Below are 18,698 nucleotides of genomic sequence, written 5' to 3' on the forward strand. Positions count from 1 at the left end.
ATTATCATGTAGGCAATAAAGGTACCATTCGCAGAGTAGCGCAAGGTCTATATCCAGGTGTTACAGTTTGCTGGAAAGCTTTTCGTTCTTCCTTGCCGACTGTGAAAAGCTCCAGCATTACTGGAAAGCTTCGCAAAAGCTCTGTTCTATGGCGCTCTCATCCTTCGGCATAGCGACGCGTTTAGTTGAGCTTTCAAACTTCTGCTTGAACTTGCGATACCGACGGGATTCGCAATTTGTTATGTATTTGATAATTTAAATTTAATTTTTAGTAATAATTTTTTTTGGTCTTCATGATCATTATTACTTTTTTTAATTAATAATTTTAAATTGTTCATTTATACCTATCGCAAGTATGTAGGCGTGTTTTAATTAAAAATATGAATTATATAAGAAGCCCATGTTTGCAAGACAAATTTCCGCGATAAAATAACATTAAAGAATTAAATACAATTCTAAGAAACAAAAAAAAAAAATTAAGGCCAATATATTTATTTAAAAATAATTATTAAATAAGAGGAAGAGAAATTTACAACACTGTCATATCTCAGTACATGATGTAACGGATAATTTAGCGGTTTATCTCATGACTTTACGGACTCGCTTGAATGGAAATGTTATGAATAGCCGCGGTTTTACACATCGCGGGAGATGAAACGGTACCGAAGAAAGAGGAACGCGACCGCGGCGGGATCGAGGGGAAACGGTCGGAAGGATGGAGTTTCGCGATGTCGGCATGCAATCGTCGTTCGTTACTGACCAGGATGCAACGCGTCGTCCAGCGGTTGAAATTGGAACATCGCCTTGAAACCCTGGCCCGGCCATTCGGAATTAGCGACGAACTCGACGTAGAGACCTGGTCCCGTGCTGAGTACCTCCACTTCCGTTCCCTGGTTGCAGAGTACGGCTATTGTGGGCGCCCCTGAATCCGTTCCGTCGTGCACCCTGATTAAATCCGCCCTATTCAGGCAGCTGTAACAGGATGTGCTTTTCGTTAGAAGCCGACAACTTATCGGTACGTTACCTTCAGTCGTGATCGGAAACCGAAATATTTTCTCGTAAGCTAATTTACACTCGTGTCGTCAGACAAAAAAAAAAAAAAAAAAAAAAAAAGCGAAAGAGAGAAATCGAATTTATCCGTGAAATCCTTGTATTAGCGTAATTTTGTCACCCCTAAGTCAAAACTATCAAAGTACCTCGCGTGAAAGTTTACCTCCATAAAGATATAGATCTCGTAATGGGATACGCGAATAAAGGGAGAGTCCTCGAGATTCTTGGCAACGAAGGTATGTTAAGTTCGCTTTGAGTGCTGCGGCTCGTTTAGATAACGCGCGCCAGAGGGAACGAGACTGAGGGAAAGACAAAAGGGACGAGAGGTAGGACAGAGCGAAACAGTTTGGTGGGATTGAAGGTGAAACTGTAAAGAGTGTACAGTGACAAAGGCGAGACGAGTGTTGGCCGGCAGGCCGAGGAGAGAGTCTCGACGGCGGCGATTCGTTTTATATGTGTACCCGAACTACTCCGCTCGATCAAACCGAAGAAGAGTGGCGTTACATCTCCGGGCGTCCTAGGAATCGTGCGCTACATCGACGAGATCGCCAATTCGATCGATTTAAAGGCTTGATCGATGACGGCGGACGGGATAACCTTATTACTTGCACGGGTTAAGCAATTACGTTGGCAGAGAAAGATTATCGTCGGAAGAGCCAGAGATTAAAGAGCCACCCCTGTCCCGCCTGTCCGTTCCGCTTCCTTCCCTCCGAACCTGCATGTGCGACTTCTGACCTCACTCACACGCGCACGATAGCGTCGTTTTCCTCGGCGATCTAACGCTGTTAGACATTTTACATTCGTCTGTCCGCGAATCAGGCGGGGATTATTTCGAGTTTCGGCCGACGAGATTCAAGCGTTATAACGAACAGACTCACGTCTTAAATTTATTTGAAACAATCAAATTGGAAAGTTTAACCGTGAAGTTAGCGATGCGCGTAAGTGAGCTCGACGCGGAGGCAAGCAAATCCTTCTATCAAAGTTAATCTAGCGTAGCATCGCGCGCCCGGAGTGTGTACACGGAATTCTTCAAGTGCCCAACGAGATTTACCTCAGGCCATCGCTGACTCCATTTTGCTCTCGTCGATTTTATTCGTATTTCGTCTACCGTGTCTCAGTGGCTCCCATGAATATCGTTAAAGTAGCGTTTACCTTTGGAAACTCGAATTCAAGCGTGAAAGCACGTCCAAGTATCGAGTGGCGATACAAAGAACTGCTCTACATCTTGTTTCTTTTTTTATTAAACCGCCCGCGAGCTAGGGTATATAGCAAAGGATTATTCATTACTTATATCCATAGAAAAGGATTATTGATACTGTCGATAGTTTTCCCCGCGACTATAACTTCATACGAGCGAGCGAACAGCGTATGTGCGTGCTATAAACGTGCACTCGGGCGGGGTATGAGTGTATCGAGTACTCGATGGAGGAGTCTCCCGGTATCCATCAGCACCATTCATGATAATATCCGAGTGCATCTGACGGAGCGGCTTAACGTTGATATATGGAGGCATTTCTCAGCTCTTACCCGAGCTCTTACAGATTTTTACCAGCGGTCTTGAAGGAAGTGCCATCGGCCGCGACATAAATTAACGTTATCGATCGCAGATTTGTCGACCGTATTTCGCATACCGCCCTTCAATTCCCGCCCCACGTTTTACCGAGGATACCACGATTATAAATATTTATTACATTCATCCAACTTTTTTTTCTGAACATTTTTCTTTCATTTTTTGTACATTTTTTAAATTTTACACTGTAAAGCAAAATCTTTTTTTTTTTTAATATTTATTATTGTCTTATCGATTGCGTTTGTTAAAAAATAATTATCGGAGTATATACTGTCTGGATAAACAAAGACACGAAAATCCAGTTGTAATCGTATCTAGTGATGTTTCACGAGAGCATGAAATGTGAATAATAGTTGAGTCGATGTTATTTGGTCAGATTCGGTTATTCTACTCTAATTTGTTATACAAAGCATAATCCGCTGCAATTATTTTGCGTAGATATTGGGTCCATTTACACTATTATATAAACATTTAATCCATCAGTACTCGTGAGCATATGAATATATTTAAATTAAATTCTGAACTTCATTAATGAAGTGCAAATAAAAAAAAAACCAAGTAATATTATTTTAGTATTACATATTTTTAATAGAAACATCTTTATAGCGAGAATCAAATTCGTAAATTACTCGAGAAATATACATCAATATTTTTTTAGTCAATAAATACATAGTGTTATTGGAAATAATTATTTTAGAAATTGCAAATTTTGTCACGAAACTAAATTCCGGTTTTGCTGCATTGGCAACCAATTGCTCGTGAATCACTATACTACCGGCAATAGCTGGGGCCCAATAGAACGTGCGAAACAGAATATAGAGTGAAGTTTAAATGAGATTTGCTACCAGTTTTATACTCACAAAATAAAACCACTGCCGAAACAAAATAAACAAACAACTTAAAAATTTAGACAGTAATATATGTTCGTAAGAATATCTTGCATAGAAAATATTAAAAAAAAAGTATTAACGTTAATTCCTCTTTACCGTATATTCGTCGAGAGTAAATCAATTACGCTGATATACATTAATAAAAAATAATATGAATAAACTGTAGCGATATATTAAAAAAAAAATGTCAATATTAATTGCTTTTTTTAAACGTGCAAACCAGTTAGTTGGTTTCCATTATCAGAACGATATTATGAACTATGTTGCTTTCGTACTGAGATTTGAGTAATAACATAATGCAATTTGAAATTTGCTCATTATTCATATCTTGTTGCACTAGCTGTGAAAATTACATTTGTGGTCCTATTATTTGGGCTAGTTCCATTGTATACAATTTTCTCAGATTTCACAAGCGCGTCATATTTCTTGTGCTCACGAGGTTATAGTTGTAAAAATTGTTTTTTGAAATTACTTTTAAACCTTATTTTCGTCGCTGATCTATTCCGCGATAATTAAACAATTTGCGCGTAAAATATTATTCTACAATAAGATAATCGAAAAATTAAAAAGGACCTGCAAACGTAAAACTTTTTAAAAAGAAACGCGTTTTCGTCGGGTAAAATATTTTTTATATTGTCGCTAGGAGATTCGAAAAATTTGGAGAGAGCGGAGGGAGATAGGAAATAGTTGAGATAACAGAGGAAACGCAGTAAATAATTAAGATTTTGTAACAGAATGAAGCAGAAATTTTCCAATCTCATCTCGATGTTACCTGCGTCGGCGTTTCTTCGTAGTTTTTCGTCGGTTTTCGTAGTTTTCAATCGCGAAACCATCGATTTTGATTTGAGAGTTTAAAGTTAAAAGGTCACTAACGGAATGAAATTAAGGAAGCTCAATACTGAATTAGGACAGAGTTCGAGGATTTATCAAGGATTAACTCCTGCACGCTGCAACTGCAAGTCCCCGGGCACCTCTCGTTTCTCCAAGTCGACCTCCCAATCACCATTCTCAGGCTCTAAGTCTTCGCGCAGAGAGGAACTTTATGTGGGTTAAGTAGAATCGTAGTCCACGCCGTATTCAAAGGATTTAGAGGTCAGGTGTAAACGGCACACCCTGCGATTCAAAAAGAGAGAGCTTTCGTAAAAGTACGCTATCACTGTCAAGTCGAGATCGTACTGCGGCGAGGTTAATTACATTGAGCAGCATTAAATTCGTGAAGCCGGCTTTTAAATCCTTAACAAAGGCCGATAGAAACGTCGTTCGATAGAATTCGCCGTAAATATCTCGGTAAGCGCTCGTACGCGGAATATGAAGTTTACCGAGTTATGTAAGAAACATGGGAGGCAAAGAAAGAGAGATCTCGACGTGAAATACAGCTATAAAATGAAATATACAGGACATGCTCGAGAAAAAAAAATGTATATATATACATATATATACTGATCCTCGGCACGTGTGCATATACGGAGTCCAGACCTGCCGCGCTTTCAATAGCACTAACCAGGGGAAAACGAGGGGACAGGAGGATCTATGGCAGCCAGCTTGAAAGGATTGGTAGTCAAGCTCGCAGTATTACTGCCTGGCAGATTTATGCCGGTAATATCTGAAGCATTAGCGATTTGACGTATTGGGGATCGTAAAATTTGGAGTCGCGTCGCAGGAAGGGCTATCTCTCATTCACGGACTGATAATACATCAGATCCCTCTCGGATCGTCGTGCGCGAATGTATCTGGTCTCCCGCTGATTTGCATGCCGTAAGTACACGGAGCATCGTAGACCCCGAGCGTGTACTCTAAGTACTCGGGAGTAGCGCCGATCGCGGAGGGCCAACTCACGAACGTTCCTCGCGCGGCGTAACGAGATATATCTAACGACCGCGATTATTCTCGGCACGCACATGGAACGCTCATAAAACGTAGGAAGTTCAATACGTACAGCAGCGTTCAAATTACAACCAACTCGTCCGTTCGATCGATCGTCCGGTCCCCGCCGTTCATTGGTCAACGCGAAAAACATTACTACGAAAACAAGCCTATCTCCTCGGCGAATATCACCATTTCATTGAAATTTTAAATTAATAGGTATCTCTCCAAATACGGAGTGGCCCTTTTTCACTCACGCGCGTAATATTCTTTCCGTACGATTTTAATAACGACAAATTTTTATAATATTTCCAAAAGTACGTGGAAAAGCTTTTTCCGAAGAAGAAAAATATGTTCTGAAAGATAAAGAGAAACCGGGCGTGGTACCTAAAGTAATACATAAGAAAAGATGTCAGACGCCACGAGATGTTTCAAATTGTTACGGAACTTCGCGCACGTTTGTCGGCAGCGCGAGTGAATTTCGACAAAACTTTGCATCTCAACATCCCTCGACAGCGGGGACAACACTTACGGCGCGATACCCGCAGTCATTACCGCTTCTCGGCAAACATTCAAACGGGTTCGTTTGATTAGTTTAATGGTTCGTTTGGCTTTGCTTCTCCCTAAGTATCGAGTCTCTATCTCGCGCTCCACCTTGACTCGTGTGTTTTAGCAAACCCCGGCTGAGTCAATCGATGCCGATTATCTATTCGCGTCGTCACACGGCCGATAAATTCCGCAAATAGCGTGGGGTAACTTTTATGATTGCCGTAGGTGCGGAGATACTTTCTTTGGAATTAATCCGTAGCGACTTGACGGACTTTACTTTTCGCGGCCACTTGTGTAGATTAAACGACAAATCGGACAACGCTATTCTTTCGTTAGGTCAATTATACGCGTCGGTCACGAAATTAATTCGAGAACGTGAACATATAACATTAGAAGCGGCTTTATTTCTCTAGTGCTTGTTCCGCTGGACATGCTCGCGTGCCGATTGATCGAATGGACGTCACCATTCGATCTGTGTTAAATACACAACGAACCCGCACTGGAAGAGAAAGTTTTAAATGAAAAAGTTTCACCCGCACTCTCATGATTCTAATATTTATTGTTGCATCTCGTAAACTTTTAAACGTTAACAGCCAACAGATCGTAATTTACAGTTGCCGCGACTCGGAGGTTCACTTTGTAAGCATCTTTAAAATTTGTCAGATATTTTAAACGAAGGCGCATGTAAAAGTTTTATGATTGCGCAAGAAGTACCGCGTGTTGACGGTTGCTGCGAATGACACACGCAGATTTTTTCGTTGTTACAAATAAATAATGGAAAAAAATATTTGCCTCGCAGTATCTCCAGTTTCAATCTTATAATGGACTTTGATAAGTACTCACCAAGTTAAAATTGAAAAAACTTTTCTGTCTTCGTCATAAGTTTTATTTTTAAATAAAAAAACGATAATTTTTTTGGTCCGAATAACATAAATTATTGTAGGACATATTAAAATTTAATTGGACTACGACTCTTGACATATATATTTTTTTTTTGCTGCCGTAATAATTTAAATTTTATTTGTTACGCTATTAAAATTACAGTTGGCAAATATGCTGGTGAAATTTGTTACCAAAGCTGTAAAAATGTGTTTGCGGCGAGCAACGATTGAACGCTGCTGTAACTCAAACTTGGATCATTTTTTTCTTAAAACTGTGCGAAACGGATGTTGCGCTTTCGGTGCTCGTGTACGTGTGTACGTATAAGTGTACACAAGCGGGTCTTAAAGTTTTTAACAGCCCCGCGGCTTTCATTACGCGTCTCGTTCCAGTTGTAGGGTTATTGATCTAAAAGTGGGAGTTGGGAGGAATCTCGAAGCTGTTGAAACGTACTGAACGCATGGGAAACACGACAAAATGCTTGATATTTTTTTCTTAATGCATCGTAACGTTACATCGATTTAATTGTAAAGGATATTATAAAAATTTTTTTAATAGGCTAAACCCTTCGAGTTTGCTTCGACGTTAAATAAAAAAAAAAAAAAAAGATGAATATGTAGGAAAACTGGTAATGTCCAAAGCTCTACTTATCACTCGAATGGAAGGCTATTTGGAGATGTCGTAGCATTCGTAGCGTCGTAGCATTTACGTCCATTCGGGTATCTCTCTCTCCCTCGCGGTTTCGGTTACGCGCTGTTTTCGACACGCTGCACGGACGACAGTTTCAAAGTTTTAAATCGACAGGTCGCGCCAACGCCATCCTACCAGCCGACGGGGCTTAATGGCGCATCTTTTACATAGACGAGGCAGCCTCGGTCATACTTCGTGAATTCACGACTTTGATCCCGCCTGCTAAATCTCCCTAGCTTTTTCTCTTTCGCGCAACTTGCGGAACTCAATTTCTATCCAGGATATGCGAAGAACGTACGGGAAACTTTTTCCCACGGATGCACCGAACGTTGCACCCGCAAATCTATCAACTTTCGGGCTGCTGCGTCGGGAGGGAAAAATTTGTAAACTACTTATGACGAGAAAAAATTTTCAAACGGCACTCTACAAGACATCCGGGGGTTACAACTTCTAATTTGTCGCTTCGACCGTTCGGTCTTCTTTATTTTCTGTCGTTATTTCTCATTCGGTAATGCATACGAGTTTTTTTTTTTATAGCCGCTGTAGAGGATGGGAAATGAAAACGTAATACTCACCTCAGATCCCCTTTTTGCAGAGAAATCTCGTCAAAGACCAAACGGATTCTCTCCTTCAACCTGAAATACAATTAACCGAGTTACTCTGCGCGCGTGTTCCTAGATGAATACATTATAAGCCACTTGCTGCTGTATAAAGGCATTGTAAACGCTACGTAACTCGCGATATTAAAATGCATTTTTATGAAATACGGAAATATTATCACATGCATTTTTTGTCCGCGCGGCGGTGCACGCGCGGTTTATCTTGCTCCCCGTGGTACTAATGAAACAAGATGGGAGAGAGCTGTAATTAATTTCGTTATAAGCGTACCTAGCGTATGAATTTGTTAAAACGACGGCGACGGCGTCGACGACGTCGGCTGTGAGGAATGCGACAGGGCCAAATCCCTTTACGAAAAAGGATTAATGACTAAATAAAATTTAGAAAGTGTTCTCGTGAAAAAGCGTCGCGAAATAACTCGTACATGCTCGTTAAAAAAAATTAAAACAAAAAGACGAAACGCATTCGTTTTGCGGCTGCCTTTTTCGCTTTCCTTCCACGGGTTTCCTCGTCACGGCGTGAATAATCATTGGAAAAGTCGCTTGTAGCGATCGCGGCACGACAAAGGCCATCGAGAACAGCATGGCATGTTAATATAGAGCGAGTGTCATGAATACCGGCAGATAGACTGCACGCTTGTGTATATACACGCGTATCCGCTGGCTTTATAGCGGCCAGGCATAGTGACGTTACGTTGACATAACTGTTAGACATATAGGACTACACACGCTACTTTGATACAATTACTGTAATTAAGCAGCAACCCACAATACTACGGAAATCACATTCGCGCATACTGGCCCGGCGCCGCGATTAAATTCATCACGATTGAACGACGTTCCGCCTCGACTCCCATTAACTCCTTTGACCGCTGCACGTAGATCAGACATCCACGATAATCAACGAGCCGTACGTAAATTACACGCGAATTATAGCGCAGATATAGCGTAAGATTAAAAAAACAAAAAAAAAAGAGTAAGAATCCAAGTGTTCTAAAATTTACTAAGAGTGCGCTTTGATAAATTAGCACTATTGCTCGTTAACGTTTTGCCGCGCGGTTAGCACCGAATCGTGTGCAGGATTTCTCTCTCATACGTGAAACGCGACGAGGTTTAGCCGCGATACTGTGTTTCGTGGATCCGGCCAGAGAATAGCAGCGCTTCCTGCGAGGGTTCATGCCAAGAACTTGCCGGTTTTTCCCTTCGCTGGGTGGGCGCGAATGCAGCTTTTATGCCGTTGCGCTGCGAAACGGCTTGCGACAGAACGGACGTAAACTTTCGGCGGCCACGTAACAAGGAGCCGGGATGAGGAACGACGAAAGTTGGCCCCGGGTAGGAAGCCGGAAAATTTCTGACGATGGGAGAAGCGCGGCGGTACCGAAACTAAACGTGATTCAATATTTACAACCGGCACGGATGAGATTTAATGGCACGGGCGAAATTAAAATCCCTATTTTCTAAACACCGGCGAAACGGATATAAGCGAGTCCGATATGATTGAACGTTCGCCGATGCGCTGGATTGCGTGTTAATGAACTGTGAGCGGGATTACGGACTGTCGTCATTAAATGTGCTGAGGCAGTAGATATATGGCGACGACGGAGATTAGCGGCGGAAATGCATTATATATGGATTTAGCTCTCCGGAACAGAGCGCGGGAATGGGCTTAGGAATAGGTGAGATTAGTTACCTTGCCCGGAAGAGGTAGGAGCACCGGATGTTCTTTGGATAAGAGGACGGGTACCGCGGCGAGTAAAATCGTCCGTATTGAGGCGTCGATTGCGAACTGACAAACTCGTGGTCACATATCGTGCCGGGTACCAGTAGACCGTCCATCTCGAACAAACCTGGAACAAAAAGACGAGGATCGCATTACGACGTCGTCGACTTTGCGATATGTCTACTTGTCCAAACGATCCTGTTTTAGTTTCAGTCATTTTGACAGAGCTATCGCTTTTGTCCCAGTTCTTTTTTTGTTTGCGGTTTCAATCTGTATCTGGGACCGTTTAAACGAAATCTACATTTAATTCAAAGAGTTAAACAATATTTAAAGAAAAGCATATTAACCTTAAATTTTTTAAAACATAAATGCGTGATATTTATTTTTTGTTTGCGACTAACATTCAATTACCTGGAGTCTCTCGGTGGAAACTCTGTATATTTTATAGCAGAAAATCTTTTTACTGAAAGAAGGGAATCTTATTACACTTTTTTTGCAGCCGCTGTTTTGAAAAAAAGTATCGATATACACGTGTACAGCAAATTCTATTTAAAAGCTGTCTCTCGCGGAAATGAGAGTCGAGATAAAATAAAATTAACAATCGCCATCGCGTCCTTAGACCGCGCAAAATATACATGTTCGAATCCATTACGTTTTGATTAACTAGCGCGTCCCACACTCCTTTCAAAAAGCATCGCGGTGATAAAATGATACAATTTATAGCCGGATATCATTATTTGCTTACCGTTAACAAAAATGCATAACGGTGCACACGATCGAAGTTAATTCTAATCTTTTATTTCTCGTTTGTTCGGTCACCGGCTCGTTAGTTTTCGCAGGGTAGCCATGCATGCTTTCAAATAAAATCAAATAGTAAGCGTGTATAACGAATATTTGTGTAATTGCGATTTCGATATACGTTCGAAGCTATACGTATGAATATATTCTAATATCTCGAGCACGCGGGTTTGCGCGATAACGACATCGAGAGCGAAGCTCAGCGCCGACCGATTTTGTTAAAAGCAAGGAATTATCGCTGTTCGTGTACGTACAAAGAAATCGTACCGTTTTTAAATTCCGCTATTTCTACAGGATATGTACGGGCAATTACATCGCTGGCTCGCGCAATCCAGAATACCCCCAGATCGTTCTTTTGTGCTTGAAACAATGGCGGGAGGAAAAAGCGGTAGTTTCCGGAAGATAAAAAAAAAAGGCAGGCAGGAGGTTAGAGAGGGTCGTCGGCCGCATCTATCTGCTAGCGAAGAGATTCCGTAAAAGAAATGTCGAATTCCAGAATGAATTAATCGTTAACACGCCCGGCGGTATAGTTCTATTGTAAGTAATGCGAATAGCAGTCAAGAAGGTTCAATATACGCTTGCATTGTGCTCGATCAATTATCGAGATAAATGGAACGTCTGACTTTATAATATTCGAAGAACATAATTAGATTATAAAATAATGATCTGTCGAGTTTCTCAATGCATGTTAAGTTCGTGCCGAGGCCAGAGAAAGAGATAGAAAAAGAGAAGAATTAATATATGCAAAATGAATGAAGAAAATAAATCATAAATGCAAAAATAATTTTTTAACAATGAAGATTATAGATGTTATAAATAATTCAATGCGCTTTGTATTTCTTTACTGTTGCTAGTTCTTCAATTTTTTAATATTATAGTAAAATAATTATGTGGAAAAAAGACAGAGTAAAAAATTGTGAGGCATTAAATTGAATAAATTTTAAATTTAATTACAATTAACACAATGCGTAAAACAATAGTTGAAGTTAGTCAAAATAATTTTACAGAAAATCTTTATGATCAGCCTTCCTATTCAAATACATAATAAAACACACATACGCAAGGATAAAATAAAATCCACGAGTATCCTCCGTACGCAGAGAGCACACGGTTTAGCACAAAACAATTAGAGCTTTGTTTGATATATATTTAACATATATTACATACGTTTTATACATTTATAATTATTTCTCTACGTTGATTACGCAAAATACAAACGATTTATTTAATCGCTGAATTACATACTCGCGATACAAGTTAATAATCAATTAATATTTGACAAAATACTCGGGTTGCATACATTTTTTTTAATAATTTAAATTTCGTACCAGAGACGAACGAGGTAGTTTGTGTGGGCGACGCAAGCGGCGGGAGGGCGCACACGGTCGGTGTCTCCTTCCTCTTCCTTTCCTGCTCCGGACGTTCAAGCATTCAGACGTGCGCGGAAACGCTTCAATCGTAACCGAAGAATTTCGCGTAATCGGTGGATTAGGAGACGTAATCCGGCGCGAGAACTCTCTCCCATCCAACCTCCGCACGCAGAGAGCATCCGTAACCCTTCTTTTCCCTTCCAAGTAAGTCTAATATCCTCATTTACGCGGATATAATTTTCGCGTCTCTTTGTCGAATAATCAGAGCTCGGTAAAAGGAAGACGTTGCAAACGAGAACCGCGGCGTAGTTAGCATCCTTACATTCGCGACAGATTCGGTGTAACACCGAAAGAATATTCGCCGTAAAAATCTTACAGCGCGTTATTAGCGTACGTACGGGACTCAGCGGCAGTAGGCGCTGGGAGAGGGGAGCGCGGGGAGCGGAAACGGTGCGCGCTAGGCGGCTAGCAGCGGCCCGTTCCCCTTCCATTCCGTCTCCGGCAGTCGCGCGATTCACACCTTCGTAAGAGACTCTCCGTTGTATCGTAGGAATCGGTGGTCTCGAAAACGTAATCTCGTTGTCTCGCTTAGGTATGAGTCTCGTACAAGCGACTTTTATATCTTTGTGATACATTAACGCTAATGTTAGATTAACGTTTGGTTAATAATTCTTATTACAGCACGCTCAGTTGGGTAAGAGTGAGACGGAGGAGGAAAGAAAGAGACGGACAACGTCGGCTAGTGCAAGAACGCGCGGAACAGATGGCGCGAGGGGTCGCCGACTATGTTATCTCATTTCCGCTTGCCGATATTCGAGCAGCTCACCCGCACGCAGGAGACGCTCCATCCGTATGGGAGGAATTTCGCGTAACCGATGAACCAGGAGGCGCAATCCAGCGCGAGGACTCTCTCCCATCCAACCTCCACACGCCGAGAGCATCCGCAACCCTTCTTTTCCCTTCCAAGTAAGTCATATCCTCATTTACGCGGACATAATTTTCGCGTTCGTTTGTCGTTCGATCGTAGCACAGTAATATGCTGCGAACGAATATCGCGGCGTAGTCAGTGCTTGTACATTCGTGATAGATTTAGAGTATTAACGAAAGAACATTCGTCTTAAGATTTTTCAGCATAAAATCAGCGCGTTATTAGCGGACGTCTGGGATTCAGCGACGATAGGCGTCGAAGGGGAGCGCGGGGAGAGGAAAGGGTGCGTGCTAGCGACGACTGGCCCGTTCTCCTTCCAGCGGTCACAGCAGCGAACACGTAAGGCGGCGAGCTGTGTATACAGTGCCAACGTTGGAATGTGCTGCCCACGCCCGGCACCAAAACACACTAGGTCGACGGTAAGAATTACGTATACATGTAGAGTATATGTGAAGCGAAATACTTATAGCGAATATTACGCTTTATACATACGTACGCTTTATGCATACGATCTCGTCACGATAAGTGGCTCAATATTCTGTAATGCTAATGAGTTAAATTCTTTTTTGTTTCAGATGGAGATCCAGAAGAGGACCGGCGAAGGAAAATCAGCCCGACTACTTACGAACATTCTGAGAGGAGGAGCAGGCCCGGGACGGGCTTCAGGCATCGGCAGAGCAACTCTTAGGTGAATATCATTTTTTATTTCTATAAAAATATTTAATTAAATGCTTCATATTTATTTAAATGCTGTTCATTACTTTGTCATGTAATTAATAATATTTTTTAATTTTATGTTGCAGTCACCGGCAGTATCTTCAACTCTGCTGGTATCATGCAGTCCGGTGAGTCACATTCTTGCAATATTACACATATATTCTTTTTCGGATAAATTTGAAGCGAAAACTTCTTCTCAATATTGTATTCACGTTATCATAACGTTAAAAATTAATTTATTGAAAGCTGGATAAGATATTATCTGTCATGTGTAGTTGAAATTAACGACACATGATTTTTCGACGCGTATACATATGTTTAATGCGCGTTGTACTCTCGACACTGATTTATTTCGAATTTTTGCGTTATCGGGGGGAAAGCCGTGCATACGGTTGAATTATGAAACAGCTCCATTGGGATACCAGTCCCAATTACGAGTCTAGTGGCAAGTCAAAACTCTCTCAAAGTCATATCTCACGTTGCCCCGGAATTACTATCACGTAGTTTTAAAATGGTCCGCTGTTTGAACCCTTCTATGTTTTTTTTGTTGCATTTTTAATTCTCCCATTATTACTTTTTTTTGCCCGTTACTATACAGATTAATATTCGCCGAATAAAATATCGGTATTAATATTTTTCCGCTAATCATGAGACTCTTTTTCCGGCGGACATTCAACCTTTTTGTAGAATTACACACAATCCGCATTAGAACGTTTCTTCTCGTTAATGACTCTAGTGCAAAAGCGATAGATTAAAATCCCTACAGTGGTATAAGTCAGTTGGCGTCGTCGATTTCCAATTTCCATAGAGCGCCCTTTTATTTCCCACGCGTGCACACTCTAAGCTTCCGAGAGTGAAACCGCGTTCCGACAGGATCTTATCTGAATATTTTATAGACCAGCTCGCGCTGGAGGTGACAAGCATAGCCCGATGTCAATGCATAAAATTTTACATCACATTCTCGGCCATTCGTAGGGTGGGACGGAAAATGTAGACGCAAATAATAAAAAGAGAAAAAACCAAAGCGTATTCTCGGTGACGTTAGGTCTCAACGCGTGATATTCGGGAGTTAAAAATCCTCGGTCGAATAACGCTGGAATTTGAGAAGCTTTTAATAAACTTTGATCAGTAAAATACGTCGAACACACCATAATGTAGATGCAACAATTTTGCGTAATATATATTTTATTTATTCTGCTTACATATTTATTTAAAAAATGTAATCTCTGACGAAAATTATTTTAATAGTAATTATTTAATTTATTTAATATTTTAACACAATGTAACACAAAATCAGGTAATTAATAATTTTATAATTTATTGTACGACGAATTATGAATGAGGATGCGGCTCATAAATTCGATCTTGCCACTCCGAGAGATTAAATTCACGAGTGAAAAAAATATGAAGAGAGACTAAGTGTAGTGTTCTATTAATATTTAAGTATACAGAGAGATCGGTAACTTACGTTTATTTTCGTTACATTAGAAATCGTGTATAGCATTCTACGTAGGTGTGTGTCTTAGCTACTTTCATTCCAGCGTAATTCACTTCGGCCGCGTCTTTGCGTAGCGTCTTGCTGATTTTTTTATGACCGTATAAAATTTTCCGTGAACGCGAGTGCAGATATGCATAAAGAATATAGAAACCGAACTTGGAAAACGCGAGAAGCTTGCACTTTCATGGCACGCAAGTCTAACCGTGTCATGAAATCTCGAGATTTATCGTGAGTCCCCCTCCGTGAAGAAATTTACGAAGCATTCATCGTAACTGCTGATACCGTTCGCGCGAGAATACCGGGCTCTTTTTATAAGATCCAAACATTTCGCTGGATTTAACGAGGGTGGCGTGAGCGCGGACATTTAAATGCTCCCCGTAAATAATTTCTCTCGAATAACTGGCTTTACTTACGGAAAATGTTTGCACTCGCGACGTCTCCGATACTCCGTTAGGGAATATGAATAATGATGATATATGTACTGCTTGGTTTCTAACGCGCGACAAGTTGATGAATCCTGCGATGGATCAATATCTAACAAAAAGTAAAACAGAATAAAATAAAAAAAAATTTATTTCTTTGATTCTTTTATTTTTTTCGAAAAACAAATAGAGACAACTGTCGTTCCGTAGAGCAAAGAACATTGTCGGATAAAAAGGTAAACAGGTCGCGGTACCGAGTAAAGCTTGAAATGCGCTCTCGTAAACAACTCTCGCGCACTTACCTCAATAGTAAGAGACCAAATTTACCAGTACTTTAACCCTATATTGCTTATAACTTTTTCAATACGTGTAGAAACGAATTACGTTAGCGATACGAGATTTTCTCTTTATCGCATTCATCTGAGATCATGCTCGCGCCATTGTACGTAAAAGCTGATTTATAATACATGGGTTTGGAAATTAGGTTTATTATTACTGCAGCCCGGTAACAATATTTCTCGTTTTCCTTCTTTTACGTGAAGAATGTGTTTGAAGAACCGACTTTTTCTTTTACGGCTTAACATAGCGCCCGGCAAAGCCGACAATTCTTACAAACCGTAGCTAATAATAAGTAATCCTATTTTATTGAACTAATAAAGCAGCCTATGCAAAGACGATTTTTAGTGCACAATATAGTCTCTTACTCTCTAGTGGCGTAAGAAGCTACTTGACGGAGTGCAAACGCCCGCCCGGGATGACGGGGTCTCGTATCCTCATTTCACTTGACTATGTTGCATATAATAGCTCCGCCAATCCTCTTTCACGGCATCATTTGTGATACTTCTTCCTTCGACATTTTCGAGCCTCTTACTTTATACTGAGACGCATTTCCCATCCCTCTTTCTCGCTGCTTTTCGCGCAATATTATTCTCCGTGTCGTAATTAAAAGTAAAGCTAATTTGCAAATACACAGATTTATAAAAAGTCCGTGCTGTAGTATTTTGTATACGTAATACTTAAAAAGAGGGAACAGCTTTTTATCTACAAATAATATCTCTTTTAAATTAATTTCAAACGTCGCGTTACCAATTTTGTAATTATGCTAAAGGATCTGGCAAGTCTCGGCGCAACGAGATTAAAGTAACGTGTAAAGGCGGCTCGAAATCCGTGTTACTTGCTTTTGACACAGAAGAGACGTGTTCTAGATAAAAATAAAGCAAAGGGAAACCTTGATTGCGGTGACATCGAAAGGTCGTAGAATTATTCTCGCGCCGTTATCTCTCAGATAAAAAAAAAAAAAAAAGATTTTCAATCTATCGATCGATACGTCACTCCGCGGTGATCATCCTGTACGACCCACGGCTATGTACAATATCCGATACTCGACGACTGTCCCACAATAGAATTACAAAGAAAGCGGGGAATTCGATCTCTTTCCGCCAGGAAGTAGCCGTTCTAAAGGAAAAAGAATTTCTCCGGACGGAAGTTACTGACAACGAATCGATACTCTGTTATCAGTCGGAGGGTGACTTCCTTTTTAACTTTCATTAATTTTTTTTTTTTTCTTTTATTTTAGAAAAGTTAATAGAAATGCATTTATTTATGATTTCTTTAAATATATTTTAATCACTTTAATCGTTTTTATTAAGAAGAACGAAACGAAATAAATATTGTTCTCTACGGTACGCTAGTCTCTCGTCAGTAACAAAATTAATGTCAACTTTTAAATTAAAATATGAAAACGGTGTAAAAGTTTATTAATTACATATAATAACCTTATAATGTTAACGTAACAAGTCATGATAAGCGCGAAGGAAACAAATATTTGTGGGTACAAAACTATTATACTCGAGATTTCGACAAAAATAAATGTTTATCGCGGCGTGACAGCGAGGAGAGACGTTTTGTGGTAGAATATCGATGACAACGAGACGATAGCATTTTCCGATCAATCTGCCTTCCCTTCGTCACCATTTTGCTCGTCCAACATCGATTCAACCCGTTTGAACGTACGAACGATTGAATCTTGAAAGATTTCTCTTATCAACTGGAACAAGTAGAAACGTTATCTCGCCCGCCCCTTGTTCCTCCGAAACTTGCAAGCGAAAAATATATGTAAAAATACGAACAAAGCGATCTTTTATTCGCGCTTTGTCAACGCCCATCGCCCAACAAAGGTCCGCTATTTCATCTTCATATATATATTTTTCCGTTACGGGGGGGAATAAAAGCAGACACTTTCGCCTGACCCAGTTTCTTGCTTTGAACGAAAAAGGCACCGGTCGTGATGTCTGAGTTCTCTACACCTCGGGCGGAAAGAAGCCAACGTAATCGATACGCGGATGCTACGTTTTATTTCTCTAAGCGGATTGCATTCGGATTTTCGGGATTCATGGAGCAACGAAAAATGTCTCCTCTTTGCTATCAATTACTACTTTAAAGTTGATAGACTGTAATCCAATAGTGAGTTACAGTGATTATGCAACGCGTTACGATATTTGCGATACGATAATACTCTAAATTTTTTTTTTTTTTTTTGAGGTACCTTAATCGTTATTGTTATTATTTTATAAAAGGGGTTTAATAACGGAGCGTCTGCGACTTAAAATTCGCCGTACTCTCGAGTTTTGCATTTTCCGAATTTAATTAACTCTAAGATAATAACACTGCTGTAAAACAGAACAGTGGGCAACTTGAAGCGGGGAATGTTCCACTTTACTTTAATGTTTATCAACTTTCGTCACTACGAATGCTCGCAACTTCATCTCCACTTGTCAAGACAAAAGACTGAAAGTTTAAAATTTCGTCTATTTGGTACGGCCGGTTTCACCGTGTTACTCGAAGAAATAACGTTAGCGTGGTAGACTCGTGTTATTTTTATAAACGTGAATATGCTCTTTTTAATTTGTCGCGGATGTTCGCTTTTGAGATGCGACAAAGGCGAAAAATATTCATATAATTGCCGCGTTTCTACTTACGTCTCCAAAGATTTTATTTGACACGGTAAATACGCGCATGTTTCAACGAGAGCAGTTGCTATTTTTCTTTTTATTCTTTCTGTCAAGTACATAATCGTTATCTTAATTCTTCGCGATCGGATAAGGATTACAGGTTTAAACTGTAAAAAAAAAAAAAAA

At 40.3% G+C, this 18,698-nt stretch overlaps 1 protein-coding gene and 1 long non-coding RNA gene across 6 annotated transcripts in view; one reads left to right on the plus strand and one right to left on the minus strand.

Annotated features, from left to right (window-relative positions):
• Sol1 overlaps nt 1-18,698 on the minus strand; it is a 221,682-nt gene that overhangs the window by 116,596 nt on the left and 86,388 nt on the right. The window contains exons 5-7 of the mRNA XM_070663475.1: nt 9,799-9,955; nt 8,067-8,126; nt 761-972 (exon numbers count right to left, since the gene is read on the minus strand). Coding sequence (XP_070519576.1) covers nt 761-972; nt 8,067-8,126; nt 9,799-9,955 — 429 coding nt within the window. The remainder of the gene's footprint in view (nt 1-760; nt 973-8,066; nt 8,127-9,798; nt 9,956-18,698) is intronic.
• Nucleotides 9,962-18,698, plus strand: part of LOC139106589 (uncharacterized) — a 90,127-nt gene continuing 81,390 nt past the window's right edge. For 4 of the 5 annotated variants that reach the window (XR_011546396.1, XR_011546400.1, XR_011546398.1 and 1 more), the window contains exons 1-2: nt 9,962-13,612; nt 13,728-13,769. This is a non-coding gene — a long non-coding RNA (uncharacterized lncRNA). The remainder of the gene's footprint in view (nt 13,613-13,727; nt 13,770-18,698) is intronic. The other variant, XR_011546399.1, reaches the window with a different exon arrangement.

The sequence above is a fragment of the Cardiocondyla obscurior genome, linkage group LG11, assembly GCF_019399895.1.
Source record: "Cardiocondyla obscurior isolate alpha-2009 linkage group LG11, Cobs3.1, whole genome shotgun sequence".
Classification (NCBI taxonomy): Eukaryota; Metazoa; Arthropoda; class Insecta; order Hymenoptera; family Formicidae; genus Cardiocondyla; species Cardiocondyla obscurior.